Raw genomic sequence first — 16,752 nt, 5'->3', positions numbered from 1 at the left:
AAACATGTAGAAACAATTTAACTCTGCCAATGTGTTATCAAAGATAAAATGCATTGTCTTGTGCACTTAATTTTAAACATGGATGGGTGAATGCATGCATCTATCTCTAAGCTTTTTGTGACTCAATTTAAACAAATTAAAAAAAGAAAATAAAAGCAGTGTAAACGTGAATTTTGATATGTAACAGTTACTTCACATGCATATGTTCGTTTCAGTAAATCAGGGACAGTTCGAGTGTCTGAAATAACTGAAGGAGGCTTGTTTCCCCTCCCTTTTCTTGAATCAAGGATCATTTTTTCAAATATAAACATTCAAACTGCAAAATACACACTAAAAACTGGATACATGTTGGACCAAAAAATGTTAAGCTTTAAAGGTTTTATATGTTTAGTGTTGGAATGAGGCGTGATTTCAGTACTGGACGATCCTTTTCAACTTTCAGCACCATGGACAGCTCCCATCGACATAGTTGTGGCTCTTTCTATTTTTCAACCTGCTACTGTTTCTTCAACTTTTACCTCTCTAACATCACGTACAAACCAAATATCCGCTCCACCTGAACCTTTTCCTCACCGTCTGCCTGCTGACTCCGCATCCACATCCCTTGGAGCTAAACACCGGAGTCATTCACAGGACAAAAACACTGAGGATCGTCACTGGCATGCACATGCATCCTAATTACTGAGAGCTAATCCTAATTGACAGCAGCGACTGAATATTCAAGTAGTTTAAGGAGGGCAGTCGCATGTTTTGGGGGGAGGGTGTCTGCAAAGCATCATATTTCCTTCCCCGTATGAGATGACTTAACCTACCTGCAGGAGGCAGCTCGGGACATGGTGGGAATGAGTCTCCTCTGAAGCATCCAGACTGGACTCCGACTCTTTAACCGACAAAACACAGTGGGACTCTCTCTCTCTCTCTCTCTCTCTCTCTCTCTCTCTCTCTCTCTCTCTCTCTCTCTCTCTCTCTCTCTCTCTCTCTCTCTCTCTCTCTCTCTCTCTCTCTCTCTCTCTCTGCACTGATGATGAGATGCCCCCATATTCTCCTCTTCCTCACTGCATCTTGAAAGCAGGTTACTCTCACTGCAGTGTCCCTGATTTGGACTCACGATACATACACGTCCGGAAAAGACGGTGAAGCATCGATCTGTGGCAATTTGAAGGAGAAATGTGGAGGTGATTCATAAAAAAAAAAAAAAATAGAATTTTTAACACAGACTTAATGACGTGAAAAACCAACACATTTATATCAAGTTAAAGTGAAGTTTTGGGGTTGATCATACTCTGCATGTAGACTAAAAAGGGACTGTCAAACTTTACATACATGATGTTTCCTGGGTCGTGTCTGGCTCCGACAGATGTGATGCACTTTTATTTCACAGCTGCAGCAGCCCCGAAAAAAGGAGAAGACTTTGCTGCCTCCAAGTGGCGGTTATTTCGTACTACATGTATAACCCCAAACTTTTTTCCAAAACGAAAATCGTTGGGTAACAAACTAACTTGGAAAAACTGAACGATGCCATACATGGTATTTCATATTTATTTATGTTTTTATTTTAATTCTTTTTAATCAATTAATGAATGAACGTTTTGTTTCTGGACTTTATTCCACACATAGAAAATACAACTTAAAAAATGCACTTTAAATGACAAAGAAATAACCAAGAAAACAAATAGACTGGAGCCAGGGGCTTTAAATTATGATCCACGCGTTATCGAGCGATGTTTACATGAGGAATGAAAAGCAGAAATGTTGTCTATGACATCGTTCAGCAACCGGAAGCCAAACACATTTTGGTTCTGACTTGCTTTTAAGTCTTTATTATTTTTGATACTATTGAAAAATTGCATTATATTTTGTATGGAAAACACACAATTGCTGGAATGTATTGATTTATATTTAAAAATTATGCGAACGTTTATTCTTTGCGTCATGACATCACAGTTCCTCCCGTCTGACGTCACTTCCTGGGTTTAAAAATGTCGGACAGTGCTTTCTGTAAATGAAATGTTTTGGTGATTTCACGCTGGACTAAGCAGAGCCGCTTCAACATGAGACGACTCCTCAGACAGCTATTAAAAACCGGAGCGGTTTAAAGGAGAGTCACACAAGTAATTCTGCTTCCTCTTTTTTTTATTCGGCAAAACGGAGAAATGCGCAGTGTTGTGATAAAGTCCGCTCGTTGTATAATAGCGCTACATTGCAGCTTCCTTCTCAGAGCGATTAAACTTTCACTGGGAGTTTTCTTTTTATTCGAGGACCAGTAGGATAATTTCTTTCTCAGAATCAGATTAGCTTTGGGCAACACAGACGATACTGTATGTAAGCTGTAGGTGAGTCTATATATTCCAGTAGTGACATTAGCTGCACCCAGAGACACAGTTTGATTCTGATGATGATTGTTATTCACTCTGATTGCCTGTAACTAATCTGATCAATACTGTGATCTTTACATCCGTGTTCACGAAACGGATCAAACCCAGCTGGAAGAGGGTAAACAATCACTCCATAAACAGCATTGATTGTTTATAAAAAACATAAACAACACGTTTCTGCTTGAGTCACATTGTTTACATTAGGCTGGAGATGAGCTGGAGGTGTATTTCCTGGTGTCAGACCTCTTCTGATGCACCTGCAGCCACATGGTGGTGGTCTTCAGTGAGGGTTGTTAATATTTGCACCGCCAGACTGCACAAAGTAGCAGCATTCTAATAAGAACTTCAACATTTCAACAAGGTGCAGCACGCCTTTGTCTTCTATAATAGCAGCAGGCAAGGCCATAGACCAGGAGCTGTTTTTCCATTCATTCACACATACAGACAGTAGACTGACGGAGCAATAAGTGATACTCTTATATGGTCAGAGATTATTAGAATATTAAAGCTTTTGTCGTAAAAAACTCAAAAGACCGCCCAATAGATAAGCTATTAACAGAATGGACATGATATTGAAACAAAACACTGAGAATATACACTTGAAATATGAATTTCCTGTTTTTTTTTATGTTCTATTTTATTTTAAGTGTTGTCATATTTTTGTGTCATCAGATTAAGTTTTTAAATTTCATGATTTTCTTCTATTTGCCACTAGAGGTTGCTCTTTGATAATCAGTCGTCGGGCTTAGTGAACTGCTGGCCCACTGGCCACGTGGCCCTTGTTCCCATACTTGGTGACATGTGAGCCAATATTCCATTTGTATTTTGTTTTTTGGCTTTTTTAATGTTGGTTTCACAGGTAATTAAGTGATGATGGTCATTTTAAACATATTTGAACCAATTCCGCTGACTCCAGCTTGCTGGATAATTCAGGTTAACTCAAGGTGAAAATGTCTGTTTTCATGATATTACCACTTATAATTCTCACGAATCCTTCTGGTGAATTTACTCAATCAACACTTGTCTTGTCTCATCTCAAAATGATTACAATTGCTATTTATGATTAACATGATGTACACACATCATTTACTATCTTGATTCAGTCTGCAACTGGAAACCAGAAACAGAAACAAAAAACCAAAATTGGAAAAGTCAGAAGAAGAGACTGAACACTGCCACCCAAAGACCAACGACTGCATGATGTAAATTTTACTTAGTGTCCCTTTAACCTTCAATGCTCTTTGGGAAACAGTAAAATGTTTTTAAGGATACTTACAGCATCTCTGCTTCAAGTAGATGTACCTTAACTTCTACTAGAAGAACCTTAACCATCTGAAGAGTCCAGTTTTTTTTATGCTAACTGAAACCTAATGAAAGATGTTATACCTAATTTAGTGTATTAATATGTTTCTATTAATTTTAATTTTAACATATTTTAAATGTTTTTTTTCCCTTTGTTTAGAGATTTCACCATGAGTAGTCGTAGGAAGCGGGCCCCTCCAGTGAGGGTGGATGAAGATGCCAAGAAGAGGCTGGACTGGAACATGCTGGAGGACCGTGTGAACGAGGCCATCCAGGAAGACGACCAGACGCCCTCGTGCTCCCTTCTTCCTGCAGACTCCGCTCCCAGCAGCGCCTTCCTCCCTGCAACGGAGGACATCACCGATGCCGGTTTCACCCGCTCTGTCCGCTTCTCAGAGGAACTCCCTGGCACTTCTTCAGACATCACCTCCGTCTCCACTTCTCTGGCTCTCACGGTGCTGCCAGCCCTGAAGCTCGGCCACGTTTGGAAGGCCCTCATCGGGGAGTTCAGCGTCCGGCCGGCCTGGCTTCCGGCCGACCGCGATGAAAGAGCTTTCACGCTGCACAGGACGGGCGATCAGCTGTGCCTCAGCTACAGCAGCGCCGACGAGAGCTCGGGACTGCAGTGGAGGCCTGGCGAGGACACGTGCACGGCAGAATGCAACCTCAGTCGAATCCCACTGGAGGATCTGGACTGGCTGCAGAAGAGGAGGGTGCTGCAGCTCTGCTACCAGGCGGACGATGAGTTTCTGAAGGTATGGAAGAATTTTCGTTGTGAAATCTCGAGATTCTCGATGAAATTTCAAACAGCTGGAGTTCTCAAAAATAAAATGTCAAGTCATTATTTATTCATGCTGCTGTTTGTCTCTGCTCGGCAGGTGGGGATTTACCTGCTGGAAACTGGACTCGGGAAGCCGGAGTTCCTCAGTGAGGGAAACTCTCGGCTGAAGAAAGCAAACCAACTCATGCAGAAGTTAATGGAATATTTCTACGATTTCATTATTCCTGGTAAGTCTAGCCATGAAGTCTGATGCTCGCAGTCGTCCAGGCTCTGTAACTTCATGACAGCTTTACATTACAGTTGCTTCCCACTGAGGAACATTCGTTTTCTCCCTTGTATTTTCCATCCAGAAGTTGTGGAGAATGAGGAGGAAGAGTGCGACACTGACCTGGAGAGGCAAAATGTGGAGGAGCTGTATGATTATGTCAGACTGCTGCACCAGGACCGGAGCCAGGAGTTGACCTACGACGTCCAACACAAAGCCCTTCTCCCTGTACTGCGGCCCTATCAGAGCCAGGCGGTCAACTGGATGCTGAAAAGAGAGCGATACAGGAACACCTCAGCTAAAGGTGTAGATCTCACTTTAAATCTGGGTTTTGATAGTTGTCTCTCACACCATATTTTACAACCATTTACAAATGCATTTAATCATTCTTTTTTTTGTCTTCACAGAGCAATCGCTGCATTTCCTCTGGCGGGAGTTGGTCGCTTTGTGTGGCAAGAAGTTGTTTTACAACCCATTCACCGGCTGGTAAGAGCCCCATTCTCCATGTGTTTTAAAGGAAGGAATTCATTCATGAAGTTTAGATGCTGCTATTGTGCAAATTTCTTCTTGTGATAGTTTTCCTGTTCAGCATTTCCACAGTGGATCATCTTCTGTATTCTCCTTAATCAAGATCAGCGACTGCTCTGCCTCCCTCATCTCAGCCTTCAGTTTCCTCACCGGCTTCTGCAGCTTGCTATGAAATGCTGCCACCTCTCCTACATCTCCAACACCGTCTTTCTCTCTTTCCCAACAAAACTGTCCAACATGAACTGTCTCTCCAGATTTGCTGCCCCTGCAGGGACATTTGTGGATATGTACCACCTTTGTTTTTCACAAGACGTTTCCCCTCATTGCCACGCTGTTTCCTTTCAGCTTGATTCGGGAGTTCCCGCTGGCTGGCATCGAGTGGCCCGGTGGGATCCTGGCTGATGAGATGGGGCTGGGAAAGACGGTGGAAGTCCTGGCGCTGATCCTCTTTCACACTCGACAGGACCTGGAACAGGAGACGCTCACGCTGCCTGTGGTGAGGACCAGTCGGGTTGTTTTTGATGTTGTTTTTCCTTTCTGTCTCTGCACCGTCACTCACCTCGGTTCCTGTTTCTCTCACACCAGTGAAAGATGTGTGTTCTGTGTTTTCATGAGGGTTTATTTCTTGTTCTTGCAGGGAAAATCTGTGAATTACTTTGTTCCTCCTCCTCCATTGGAAAGGAAGAAAGTGATTCGGTGCAAATCTGAAGCTCAGCCGAAGATCAAGATATCCTACCCCAGTATGTCCATCATCATCCTTTCTGACCTCCGAACCATTTGAAGCTCGATTTGAAGCTTTTATCGTTACTTTCTCCTGCAGCCGTGCGCGTCATGCTGCTCACCGCAATAAAGGAGATGAGATCTGGCAAAGGAGCCTCGGTCAACGCCGTCTTCACCTACATCCGCGCCACTTACGGCTACGACCTCCTGAAGAACCGCAACCACATCAGGAAGACGCTGACGAAGCTCATCGACGAAGGCGTGGTGGATCGGGTCAAAGGTCGCGGCCTGGCGGGTTCATTCAAGCTGGGAAAGAAGTACAAGGAAACAAAGAAAACTTTGGCAGCAGCGTCCAAGTCTGTAAGAAAAAACAGAATGTTTCTGATTTTTAAATTTTGAATCCTTTAAATGTGATTTCATCTTGATGTCTGAGTTTTTCTGTGTTTTTCTTCGCCAGAGCATGAGAACCATAGAGAGCACGCCCAGGAAAACATTTCAGAGACGAGCAAAGGAGAAGGCAGAGGCCGCTCTGCAAAACTCCCTCTCGGAAGATCAGACGGATCCCAGCTCACCCACATCCAACTGTCCCGTACCCGACGAAACGACCGCAAAGGAGGAGTGGGATGAAAGAACTGAGAAAGCCGATCAGTCGGACGACGCGCTCGATTCCACCGCTGCACTCTCACAGGCGCCTCAGGATAAAAGTGAGCCGGATGCAGAGGAAACGTGCAGAACAGAAGATCCACCCGAAGAGTCTACGCAGCTCGAGGAGGCAGAAACCCCGACCAGGGCTTCCGTTTTCCCTTTCAACACCCCCGATTACCGCTTCGAGTGCATCTGTGGCGAGCTGGGCATCATCGACTACAAGGCCCGTGTCCAGTGCATGAACTGTCAGCTGTGGCAGCACGCAGACTGCGTCAACTACAAAGAAGAGAGCCTGGAGACCACTCCGTTCTACTGCCCCCACTGCCTGGTGGCCATGAAGCCGGTGTCCACCGGCGCCACGCTCATTATCTCCCCCAGCTCCATCTGCCACCAGTGGGTGGAGGAGATCAACCGCCACATCAGATCCGCCTCGTTACGAGTGCTGGTGAGATAGCACGGGTCCATAATTTGGCCTCGGTAGCTCTAATTCTGCTTTAGTATTTACTCCTGTTTCTCCTCTCAGGTGTATCAGGGTGTGAAGAAACACGGCTTCATCCAGCCGCACATGCTCGCCGAGCAGGACGTGGTCATCACCACCTACGACGTGCTGCGCTCCGAGCTCAACTACGTCGACATTCCCCACAGCAACAGCAAAGACGGCCGCCGCTTCCGCAACCAGAAGCGCTACATGGCCGTGCCCAGTCCTCTGGTGGCCGTGGAGTGGTGGCGGATCTGCCTGGACGAGGCTCAGATGGTCGAGTGTCCCACGGCGAAGGTGAGCCGAGAGGCACGGGTCGACACGTCACGTGCCGCCGCGATTTGGTTCTGATTTATTTTTCCTCTAAGGCTGCAGAAATGGCCCTGCGCCTGGCGTCCGTCAACCGCTGGTGCGTCAGCGGCACTCCTGTGCAGAGGGGCCTGGAAGGTACTGAGATCAAAAAAATCCCTTCACCATGTCACAACCAATATCGTCATTACTTGCCAAAAACATTTTCTAATAACAGTTTGAGAATGTTATTTGTAAATGTAATTCATTTTTTACATTATCCATCACTGGCAGTCATTGCACTGTTGGTTGCTACACAGCCATTTGTTTTTCTGAAAGTACCCCAAACCCTCAGAATTTAAGGAAATGATCCTAATAGACTGATCTGAATGGTTTTGTTCTTTGTTTAGATCTCTACGGCCTGGTGCTTTTCCTGGGCGTCGACCCGTACTGGGTGAAACACTGGTGGGACCAGCTGCTGTATCGGCCCTATCGGCGAGGGAACACGGAGCCTCTGTACAACGTGATCGCTCAGATACTGTGGAGATCAGCCAAGAAAGATGTCATTGATCAGGTAGACTTTTTGTTTTTCTCTCATTGCAAGAAAGGTCGTCAGTTCAGGTTGAGTTGAGACCTGCGTGGAGTTTGCATGTTCTTCTAATGGGTTGTCTCTGAGTACTCGGATATAAAAAAATAAATGCGTTTTGAGTTGCGCTGGTGACTCTGAATTGGCAGAAGTTTTAAATATGACCCTATGTGTTGATGATCCTTTAAAACCAGTTCTATAACTGAGACCTGACTGAATTCCTGAACTAAAAACACATCCTTTATCTAGTTTTCTTTGAGCTTATCTTTATTATATCAGCGGATTATAATTTAGCTAATCTAGCCAAACATTCTAAAAGTCTATAACAGATAACAAAGATAACTTTTTATAACAAATGAACCAATTTTTTTTTTTAAGATGTAATGCAAATTTCTTAAAATTTGCATTACATCACCAGAGCGTGCACTGAACAATGAATGAGGGCTCATCGGAGTTTTTCAATAAAGTTCATGTCCAGTTACCTGTGCTTTTCTCCTTTTTGTCTGATTTTAATGTATTTAAGCATTAATATTTTTAATTAATTATGTTTTGGTAAGATATAGTCTTGCTTTTAAAGTTAGTTTTTTCAGATTTTTGTATTTAATTGCTATATTCTAGTCCTTATTATTGCATTGAAACGGACTATACTGATCTTTTTTTCTTATTTGATTGATTTGTTAAATTTTTGTGATGTTTTAAGCACACACTCCAAATATGAAGATAAGGCTGAAGTTTCCTCAGAACTTGTTTTGTAACTATTTTGAAAGATATAGAAGCAAATATTCAGTAATTGTCGACAACAACACACAGTGATCTACATGTGTGTTTCATTCTCTGTCTCCAGATCCAGATCCCCCCTCAGACAGAGGAGGTGCACTGGCTGCACTTCTCCCCCGTCGAGGGTCACTTCTACCACCGGCAGCACGAGGTCTGCTCGCAGGACGCTCTGGTCAAACTCAGGAAGATCTCCGACTGGAGCCTGAAGCTCGGCAGCCTGGACCGCCGGACCGTCAACACCATCCTGTGCCCTCTGCTGAGGCTGCGGCAGGCCTGCTGCCACCCCCAGGCGGTGAGGGGGGAGTTCCTGCCCCTGCAGAAAAGGTAGATCCCAGGCGTTAACACTTCCAGAGATTCAGTTAATCACAGAGTTACAAGTTTAGGGAAACTGTAATCACTTCACTGTATAAATAAAGTCTGAATATTTTACATCATTTTGACCTTTTTGTTCCACCGCAGGTTAAAAATCCTTATTTTTTTTAAAGCATCTGCAGGAGTTCATTAACATGAGCTCCATTAAATCAGTATCACATCATTAGTGGCTGCAACAGACTCAAGCAAACCTTTTGTCACGTATTCAGCGTGAAGCAGTGTTTATCTATAGGTTCTGTGTCATTTGAGCCGGGCGGTGTGTGTGTGTGCGTGTCTATGTGTGTTAAGTGGGTCTATCTGTGTGCCTCTCCTCGCCAGCACCATGACAATGGAGGAGCTCCTGAAGTCCCTGCAGAAGAAATGTCGAGTGGAGTGTGAAGAAGCTCACAGACAATTGGTGTGCGCACTCAACGGGCTGGCTGGAATCCACATCATCAGAGGTATCAGACACACACACATGCTCCTGTGCTCATTTCCCATGGGAATCCATCAATCCAGACACAAGCCGCGGCGTCCTCTTTGTGTGCCGCAACACTTTATGTACGAAGACGTTTTGTTTAGGAAGGCGACATGTGTACGTTGCTATAAGTGCGTCTCGATCGCACAATGCGTGACGGACGGACTGAGTGTCAGTGAGCATTTCTTTCACCGCCTACAGATGAGTTTGTAGAGGCGGCAGAGATGTATAGAGAAGTGCTTCGTTCATCAGAGGAGCACAAAGGCCGGCTGAAGACAGATTCACTGCAGGTTCGTGGTCTCGTCTCTCTTTCATTAAATTTAATGAAGTATTCAACCCAGAAAAAGTAATCAACAAGACATCTGCTTGTTTGTTTTCATGGAAGTTAATTTGATTATTCACTGTTTATTTCCTTGTCTGGTCAAACAGAGGCTTCATGCTACCCACAACTTGATGCAACTGTTGAATGCAAAGCATCCTGGGATTCCTCCCACGCTGAGAGACGACCGACTGAGTGAAGAGGTAATTCACAAGACTTATTCTTCATCTCAGGAGAAAATCAAACTCTTTTGTTTTAATACTGTTTTGATTAAATTTAGAACTGAAACAAACCTGTAGGATTCATGACTCAGTGAGTTTCTAACAGAGATTAATAACTTATTGATTATGAAGGAATAAATAAGGACATAAAGTTGCTATATTTTCCTTTTTTCTGTATGTGAGTGAAAAGAAAATAAGGAATAAAGAAGAACAACAAGTATTTTATTTTTTATTTATTTATTTACATTTTAAACAGAGGTATTGCCCCTTGAGATGAGCCATCTCGTCTTCGAGGGGGGGCTCCACATTAACTTAAAATGAATAGTACAGGTGCAAAGTCAGAACAACAAATCTATTGTAGTACAAAAACAAGAAGATCAAAACTAGAAACAACAAAAAGCAACAGAATAAACAGCCCCCCCCCCCCCACTCTCAATGTTCATCCAGCCTTCAAGTCATTGTTTTTACATCAGTCCACACTGCACTTGTATGACATTGCTCCAATAAGGACCCATCCATGAAGAAACTAATAGCAGTTATAGATGCTTCGAAGTTGGCTGTAAATGCCATGTTGAAACATCGATAGAGAAGTTATTGATCTGATATGAGTAGGAAGGTTGTTCCAGTCTTGAGGAGCTTTCACACTAAAGGCAGATCTTCCGTAAACAGTGTTGGTTCTAGGAACTGTAAAATAAACCTGATCCATGTGTCGGAGGCTATACAGAGTATGATACGGCACAAGATATTGCTTCAAGTATTCTGGATAGTTAAAGTAGATGCATTTAAAGATAAACAGCAACCAGTGATAGTTTCTTCTAGCAGAAGGTGAGAGCCAAGACAACTTCTCATATAAAACGCAGATCTAGAGAATGTGAACAGGTGGAGGTAGCATTAAAATAGACAACATCTGCGTAGTCAAGAATAGGTAGCAGTAACTGATTGGCTATTCTTGTCCTTACCTGACAACGAGAACAGCTCACTGATTGATACAGTGCTCTTAGACTATAGTTGAGTTTATTAGTAGTTGTATGTATATGTGTTTCAAAGGAGAGGTCTTTTTCCAACCATACACCTAAATATTTAACAGTGTCAGTTGGTTCCAAGGGAGAAAAGTAAAAAAAAATACAAAGAGAGATTAGTTCCCCAAGTAGACCATTGTCTTCTCTGGAATAGCATTGAGTAGGACTTTGTTTGATTAAGTAATAATTTGTTAAGGGAAAGCCACCGCTGTACAGAGTTAAAATCAGATTGTAAAGATCTATCAATATCAGAAATATTCTCTTTTGAGCAATAAATAATAGTATCATCAGCGTAAAGATTAATGTTGCAGTCAATACATGAAAGTATCGGTTTGGATTTCTAAAACAAAAAAGAGAAACTCAGTGAGTTTTTGCGATGCAGCTTCTTGTTGAATCCAGTGTGTGTGTGTGTGTGTGTGTGTGTGTGTGTGTGTGTGTGTCTGTCTGCAGGCGGAACAGCTGCGGCAGCACTACATGACCAAGTATGACTCGGAGGTGGCGGACGCCCATCAGGCCCTGCAGCCGGTGCTGCAGAACATCAAGGAGCTGAGGAGAAAAGTGAGAGCTCTCCCACAATCACGCCGCCCACAGCCTCAGCCCCCAATAACGGGAAGACGAGTAAAATGAAAATGTTATTGCAATGTTATAAATTAAAATTATGAAGACAAAAACACTATGAAACATTTCAGTTTGTTTACTGCTGATTAGAACATGAGCGTCTCCTCAGGTGAAGCTGAACTCTCCCTGGTGGCTGGAAGTCATTCAGCGGGCGAGCCGAAGCGCCACCGACGACGACCTGGTGTCCCGGGTCAAGAACGAGCTGACGTCCAGCTACAAGCAGCAGCCCAACAAGCTCTCCATGGCCGACAAGTAAAACCTCCCCAGCGAGACGGCCGACGTCCGGTAGCTGTCCTCGTGCTGAAAACAACCCCATCTGTGTGTCCCGCAGGTTTCGCGACGCCTGTGGGCTGCAGTTCCTGCTCACCACGCAAATGCAGGATCTGATGAAGTCTCAGAAGACCGTGCAGGACGCCGTGAAGAGTCTGGAGGGTCCCGCCTCGCAGAAAGTCATCGACGAGGCAACCATTTGTCATCTGAGACCGATGAGGCTGCCGCTCAACAAGTAGGTCGTAGTTTTCTGTGAATAGTGTTTATTTCCTGTGTTCCTGCTCTCGTCATTTCATTACTAATGGCGTCCTCCCCTGTTGTCTTGTTTCAGCTGCGTGTTTTGCAAAGCGGACGAACTTTTCACCGATTACGAGTCCAAGCTGTTTTCTCACACGTGAGTCGAGCAGCATCTCCTGAATCCGAATCACAACGCTGTAACTGATTTTTTTTTTTAAATGATCGACAGGGTGAAAGGTCAGACGGCCATCTTCGAGGAGATGATCGAGGATGAAGAGGGGCTCGTGGACGACCGTCTCCCCACCACCAGCCGAGGCCTGTGGGCCACCAGCGAGACGGAGCGCACCCTGAAAGCCATCCTGTCCTTCGCCAAAGCCAGACGAGTGGATCCGGAGCTGGTGGAGGAGGGGAACACGTTTATGGAGCTGTTTGAGAACTGGAAGAAAGAGTACAAGGTTTGTATTCAAGGCAAAGAAGTTCCAAAAGTAACTATAATTTACTGTTCTTGGCGAACAAAAAATTCCGTAATGTGCTGGAACAACTGATAATGTAATAACTTGCTCCTAATGTATTGGTGGTGCCATTACTAAATGATTATTTTGTTAAAATGTGTCATTAATTGGCCACACAGAGGCAGATGATCCCACTTTAGGCAGACGTTTCTCTGCCAAAATAATGACATTACTTGGCCGCTTTCTGCTCTAAATTCCCCTGACCTGCGTTTTGACGTTTGCTTGAATGGAAATCAGATGCTGCTCACACGACGGCGCTTCGTCTCTCTCCAGGTCCTGCATGAGTACTGGATGGTGCTTCGTAATCACGTGTCCGCCATCGACGAGTTGGGCATGGCGACCGAGAGGCTGCGAGTGCGTCTGCCCGATGAGCCCAAACCCAAACTGCTGCACATCATCGAGCCTCACGAGGCGAGTTCAAGACACACCTTCGATTTTACATCTGGCATTAGTTTTGTTTCACCATCTGTAATTTCATAGGTACCTACTGTGCATGCAGGCTAATACTAATGTTACTTTCACACATTAATATCCTGAGTTAATTCAGAATCAAACTGATAACAGCAAATTTAGGAGTTTGATGTAGAGAAACACAGCAGATCTAAAACTCTGTCCACTGAAAATAAAATTAACAAAAAGCTGTTGAGCCTCAAAATGACAGATTTAAAAGTATTCCTGCAGCCTCCGACCCTGGATTTAGAGCTTCTTTGTTTTGTCTTCCAGGAAGTACTATTGTGCTTTCACTCTTTTTATTGCATTCCTGACCCCTCCGTCCTCCTCGGCTTGTTTCCTCTGGCAGGTGGAGCAGAACAGGGTGAAGCTGCTGAACGACCAAGCCGTGGCCAAGTCTCAGCTCCAGAAAAAGCTCGGACAGTTCCTGTACCTCACCAACCTGGAGAAGGTGGATCTGCCACACCACACCAACACCACACGCCGCTCGCCTCTCTCCATCTAACACCAATGTTTCGTTGCAGTCGCAGGACAAGTCGACCGGAGGGTTGAACCCGGAGCCGTGTCCCATCTGTGCCCGACCGCTGGGGCAGGAGGTGAGTACTATGAGCTCCAGGGTTCCTCTTCGTATTGCTTCATCATTCATCACCCCTCCCCCTCTCTGTCCAGTGGGCCGTGCTGACCTGCGGCCACTGCTTCTGTAACGAGTGCATCGCCATCATCGTGGAGCAGTACAGCGTGGGATCCCGGCGCCGAGCCATCAAGTGCGCCATCTGCAGGCAGACGACGTCCCACGCTGAAATCTCCTACGTCTTCACGACGCAGTCGTCCAGCCAGGACCAAGACATCCCGGTCAAGGTCGGTCCAGATCAAAATCCGGATCTGGAGATTTGATTTTTTGGTCTTGTTTTGATAACGTCTCTCTTCCTGTGTTTTAGGGAAGCCACTCGACCAAGGTGGAGGCTGTGGTGAGAACCCTGAAGAAGATTCAAGTGACCGACCCCGGGGCCAAGTGTCTCGTTTTCTCTACGGTAACTGAAGACCGTCTGCGTCAGTGATTTATTCCACTGACTTCCACTTCAGATCTGACCGTTTTTTTTTCTCTCAATTGTTTGAATCTTCTTGTGCACAGTGGCAGAGCGTGCTGGACATCATTGCCAAGGCCCTGTTTGACAATAACATGGAGTTTTCTCAAATCAATGGGATTCATAAATTTCAGGTTTGAAAGTTTTTGCTCAGTCGTCATAAATTTTCTTTTAACTTTTAAGTTTACTGTTGCTGTTTATCTCATTTACCTTATAAGGATAGCGAGTTGCCAAATTGGTTTTCCAGTTCGCGAACTCTTCAAATAGTTTTTTTGACCCATTTCCCACCGACTTGCAGCTGTGCCTCTTTACAGTTTCTTTTTTGACAGAATTATTTTATTTTTGTGAAAACCAAACGTAAACTTGGGTTCAGTTCCTGCCAAGATCTCATTTTTGGTTTATATTCCCTCAGGCCCGTTGGCATGAACACGAACCAGCAACAGTCCTTTGTGTTTTTGACTCCTCATTTGATCTCTGATAAGTCAAAATAATCCTAAAAAGAGGCTCCATGCTAATCCTAAAAACATAAGCCGTCCTTTTCCAGGAGAATCTGTGCTCCTTCAAATACGAAGAGAAGATCAACATCCTGCTCCTGCCTCTCCACACGGGCTCCAACGGGCTGAACATCATCGAGGCGACGCACGTGCTGCTGGTGGAGCCGATCCTCAACCCGGCCCACGAGCTGCAGGCCATCGGCAGGGTGCACCGAATCGGCCAGACCAAGTAAGAGCCGTGGAACCAAGGGCTTTTCTTTCTGTGTGCGTTTTACTTCGCACTCCCTGAGAAAATCTGCATTACTTGTTTGTTCCGTCAAAACAGGCCGACGTTCGTTCACCGATTCCTCATCAAGTCCACCATCGAGGAGCGGATGCAGGCGATGCTGAAGACGGCAGAGAAAAGGTGCGTGGAGAAAAAGCCGGCGCTGCTGTTTGTTTCAGGCGTCCGAGCTGGAAGTGAGCGTTTTCCGTGTCGTTCCAGTCACACCAGCACGGCCATGAAGCACTCGGAGGCAGCCGTGCTGACGGTGGCCGACCTGGCAGACCTGTTCACCGAAGACACCGAACCTCTGGAGTGACAGCAAAGAAAGACACTGCTCCCTTTTTTTACTCTGTTCTGGTAAAACTTCACTGATTTTAAACATTCCACTGTTTTTTTTTGTTTGTTTGTTTTTTTTTTATACGAGCACTATGAAATTGCGGAGTGCTTTTCCAAAAAAGATCTTTTAGCAAAATAATTGACAACAAACGTTGAAGACATGAATCCTTTTTCAACCTTTTGGCAGCAGCTGCATTCAGGACTCTTGCTGTTGAGCATGGATTTTTCTGCTTCAATAACCGGTTTTATCTGTTTTACCTTCACGTGTAATGATTGATTAGGCGATACTGTTGTCTGTGGTAATCTGATGTTCAACTTCTCTGGATGTAAAGATTTTAAAAATCATGGGGTAATACACATCGTGCTGGCCGCTTCTGTCCGTCAGCCGGTTTTAAACTGCTGTCTCTCGTCTCGTGGTCCGTTTTCTGTGCAGTAAAAATGTGAGCATTGTTTCTAACTTCCCTTATTTTTCACTTCTAAAGTGAATTCAGGTCAGAAGTGGAAGCGTTTTTAGGAGGATTTTCCTCAAACAACCTGTCTTCTTTGATGGTGAAAACAATGCCAGACAGGGATGTCTGACTTATTTGCAATACAAAGAAAACTAAAGCTGCAGTGTCTTGGAAAGAAATCTTGTAAATTAAACCCGTAAAAGTTGAAAAACGTGAAAAAAGATTTCTGCCTCACTGTGGCAGCCGTCTCATCTCTCTGTTTTATTGTCACTTACAAATTGTCTGGACAAGTTTAACACCCGCACCGTCGCTTTATTGAGGCTTCCCTTATTCCACCGCCATAAATTTCGGTGAAAATAATCTTTTTTGTTTTGCGTTTGCACACACATCGCGCTCGCAGGTCCTCGGCTTTGTCGGTGAATTGCCCTCGACTCGTAATGAGTTTCTTTTCACCTGACTGACAGGGATTCCCGCACCAGTAAAGATTTTAAAACGCTGCAGACAAAAGATGGAGACAACAAAGAGCGCCAGCCCCGTGTGCTGCTGCTGCTGCTGCTGCTGCTCCTCACATGGTTACCAGACTCCGTGCTGCTCCCTGTAGGAAGGAACGGCCGTAAGATGTTTACTGAGAGGACATGGCTGCTGTAGGCGGCGACATATACGTGTTACCTTGGACTCCCCTCAGTTCTCCCTATTCATGTGCGGAATCTCATTGTTGGCGCGGACATCATTCAAGCTGGTGTTTTAAGGCCGAAGGGAGGCTCCCAGTTCATTAGAGCCGTGTTTCAAGGGTCTGCAGTGAGAGCGCTGGTGCTACGTCTTCCCGGTGACAGCGGGCTGTGGGGAATACAGGATCCAGAGAGTTTTTTTTTTTTTTTTTTTTTTTTGGTGGTGGGGGGGCAA

General features: G+C 44.8%; 1 protein-coding gene across 2 annotated transcripts; it reads left to right on the top strand.

Annotated features, from left to right (window-relative positions):
* Positions 1-1,978: 1,978 nt before the first annotated feature.
* On the top strand, positions 1,979-16,658 carry shprh (SNF2 histone linker PHD RING helicase). 2 transcript variants are annotated; one of them, XM_030117024.1, is made up of 30 exons: positions 1,979-2,111; positions 3,838-4,432; positions 4,556-4,685; positions 4,812-5,027; positions 5,131-5,209; positions 5,597-5,747; positions 5,889-5,991; positions 6,072-6,331; positions 6,429-7,061; positions 7,140-7,391; positions 7,463-7,541; positions 7,793-7,956; positions 8,813-9,069; positions 9,436-9,557; positions 9,776-9,864; positions 10,004-10,096; positions 11,584-11,691; positions 11,861-12,003; positions 12,083-12,256; positions 12,353-12,415; positions 12,488-12,713; positions 13,044-13,181; positions 13,570-13,671; positions 13,745-13,816; positions 13,890-14,078; positions 14,159-14,251; positions 14,353-14,439; positions 14,850-15,028; positions 15,125-15,205; positions 15,284-16,658. In XM_030117024.1, exons 2-30 carry the CDS (start codon positions 3,848-3,850, stop codon positions 15,378-15,380), a joined length of 4,965 nt encoding a protein of 1,654 aa, XP_029972884.1. In that variant the 5' UTR covers positions 1,979-2,111; positions 3,838-3,847; the 3' UTR covers positions 15,381-16,658. The 2 variants fall into 2 exon arrangements, with proteins under 2 accessions (XP_029972884.1, XP_029972883.1); XM_030117023.1 differs by having other exon boundaries at positions 4,809-5,027.
* The last annotated feature ends 94 nt before the right edge of the window (positions 16,659-16,752 follow it).

This window comes from Salarias fasciatus, chromosome 19 (genome assembly GCF_902148845.1).
Source record: "Salarias fasciatus chromosome 19, fSalaFa1.1, whole genome shotgun sequence".
NCBI classification, from domain to species: domain Eukaryota; kingdom Metazoa; phylum Chordata; class Actinopteri; order Blenniiformes; family Blenniidae; genus Salarias; species Salarias fasciatus.
This window is presented reverse-complemented; position numbering and strand designations above follow the sequence as displayed.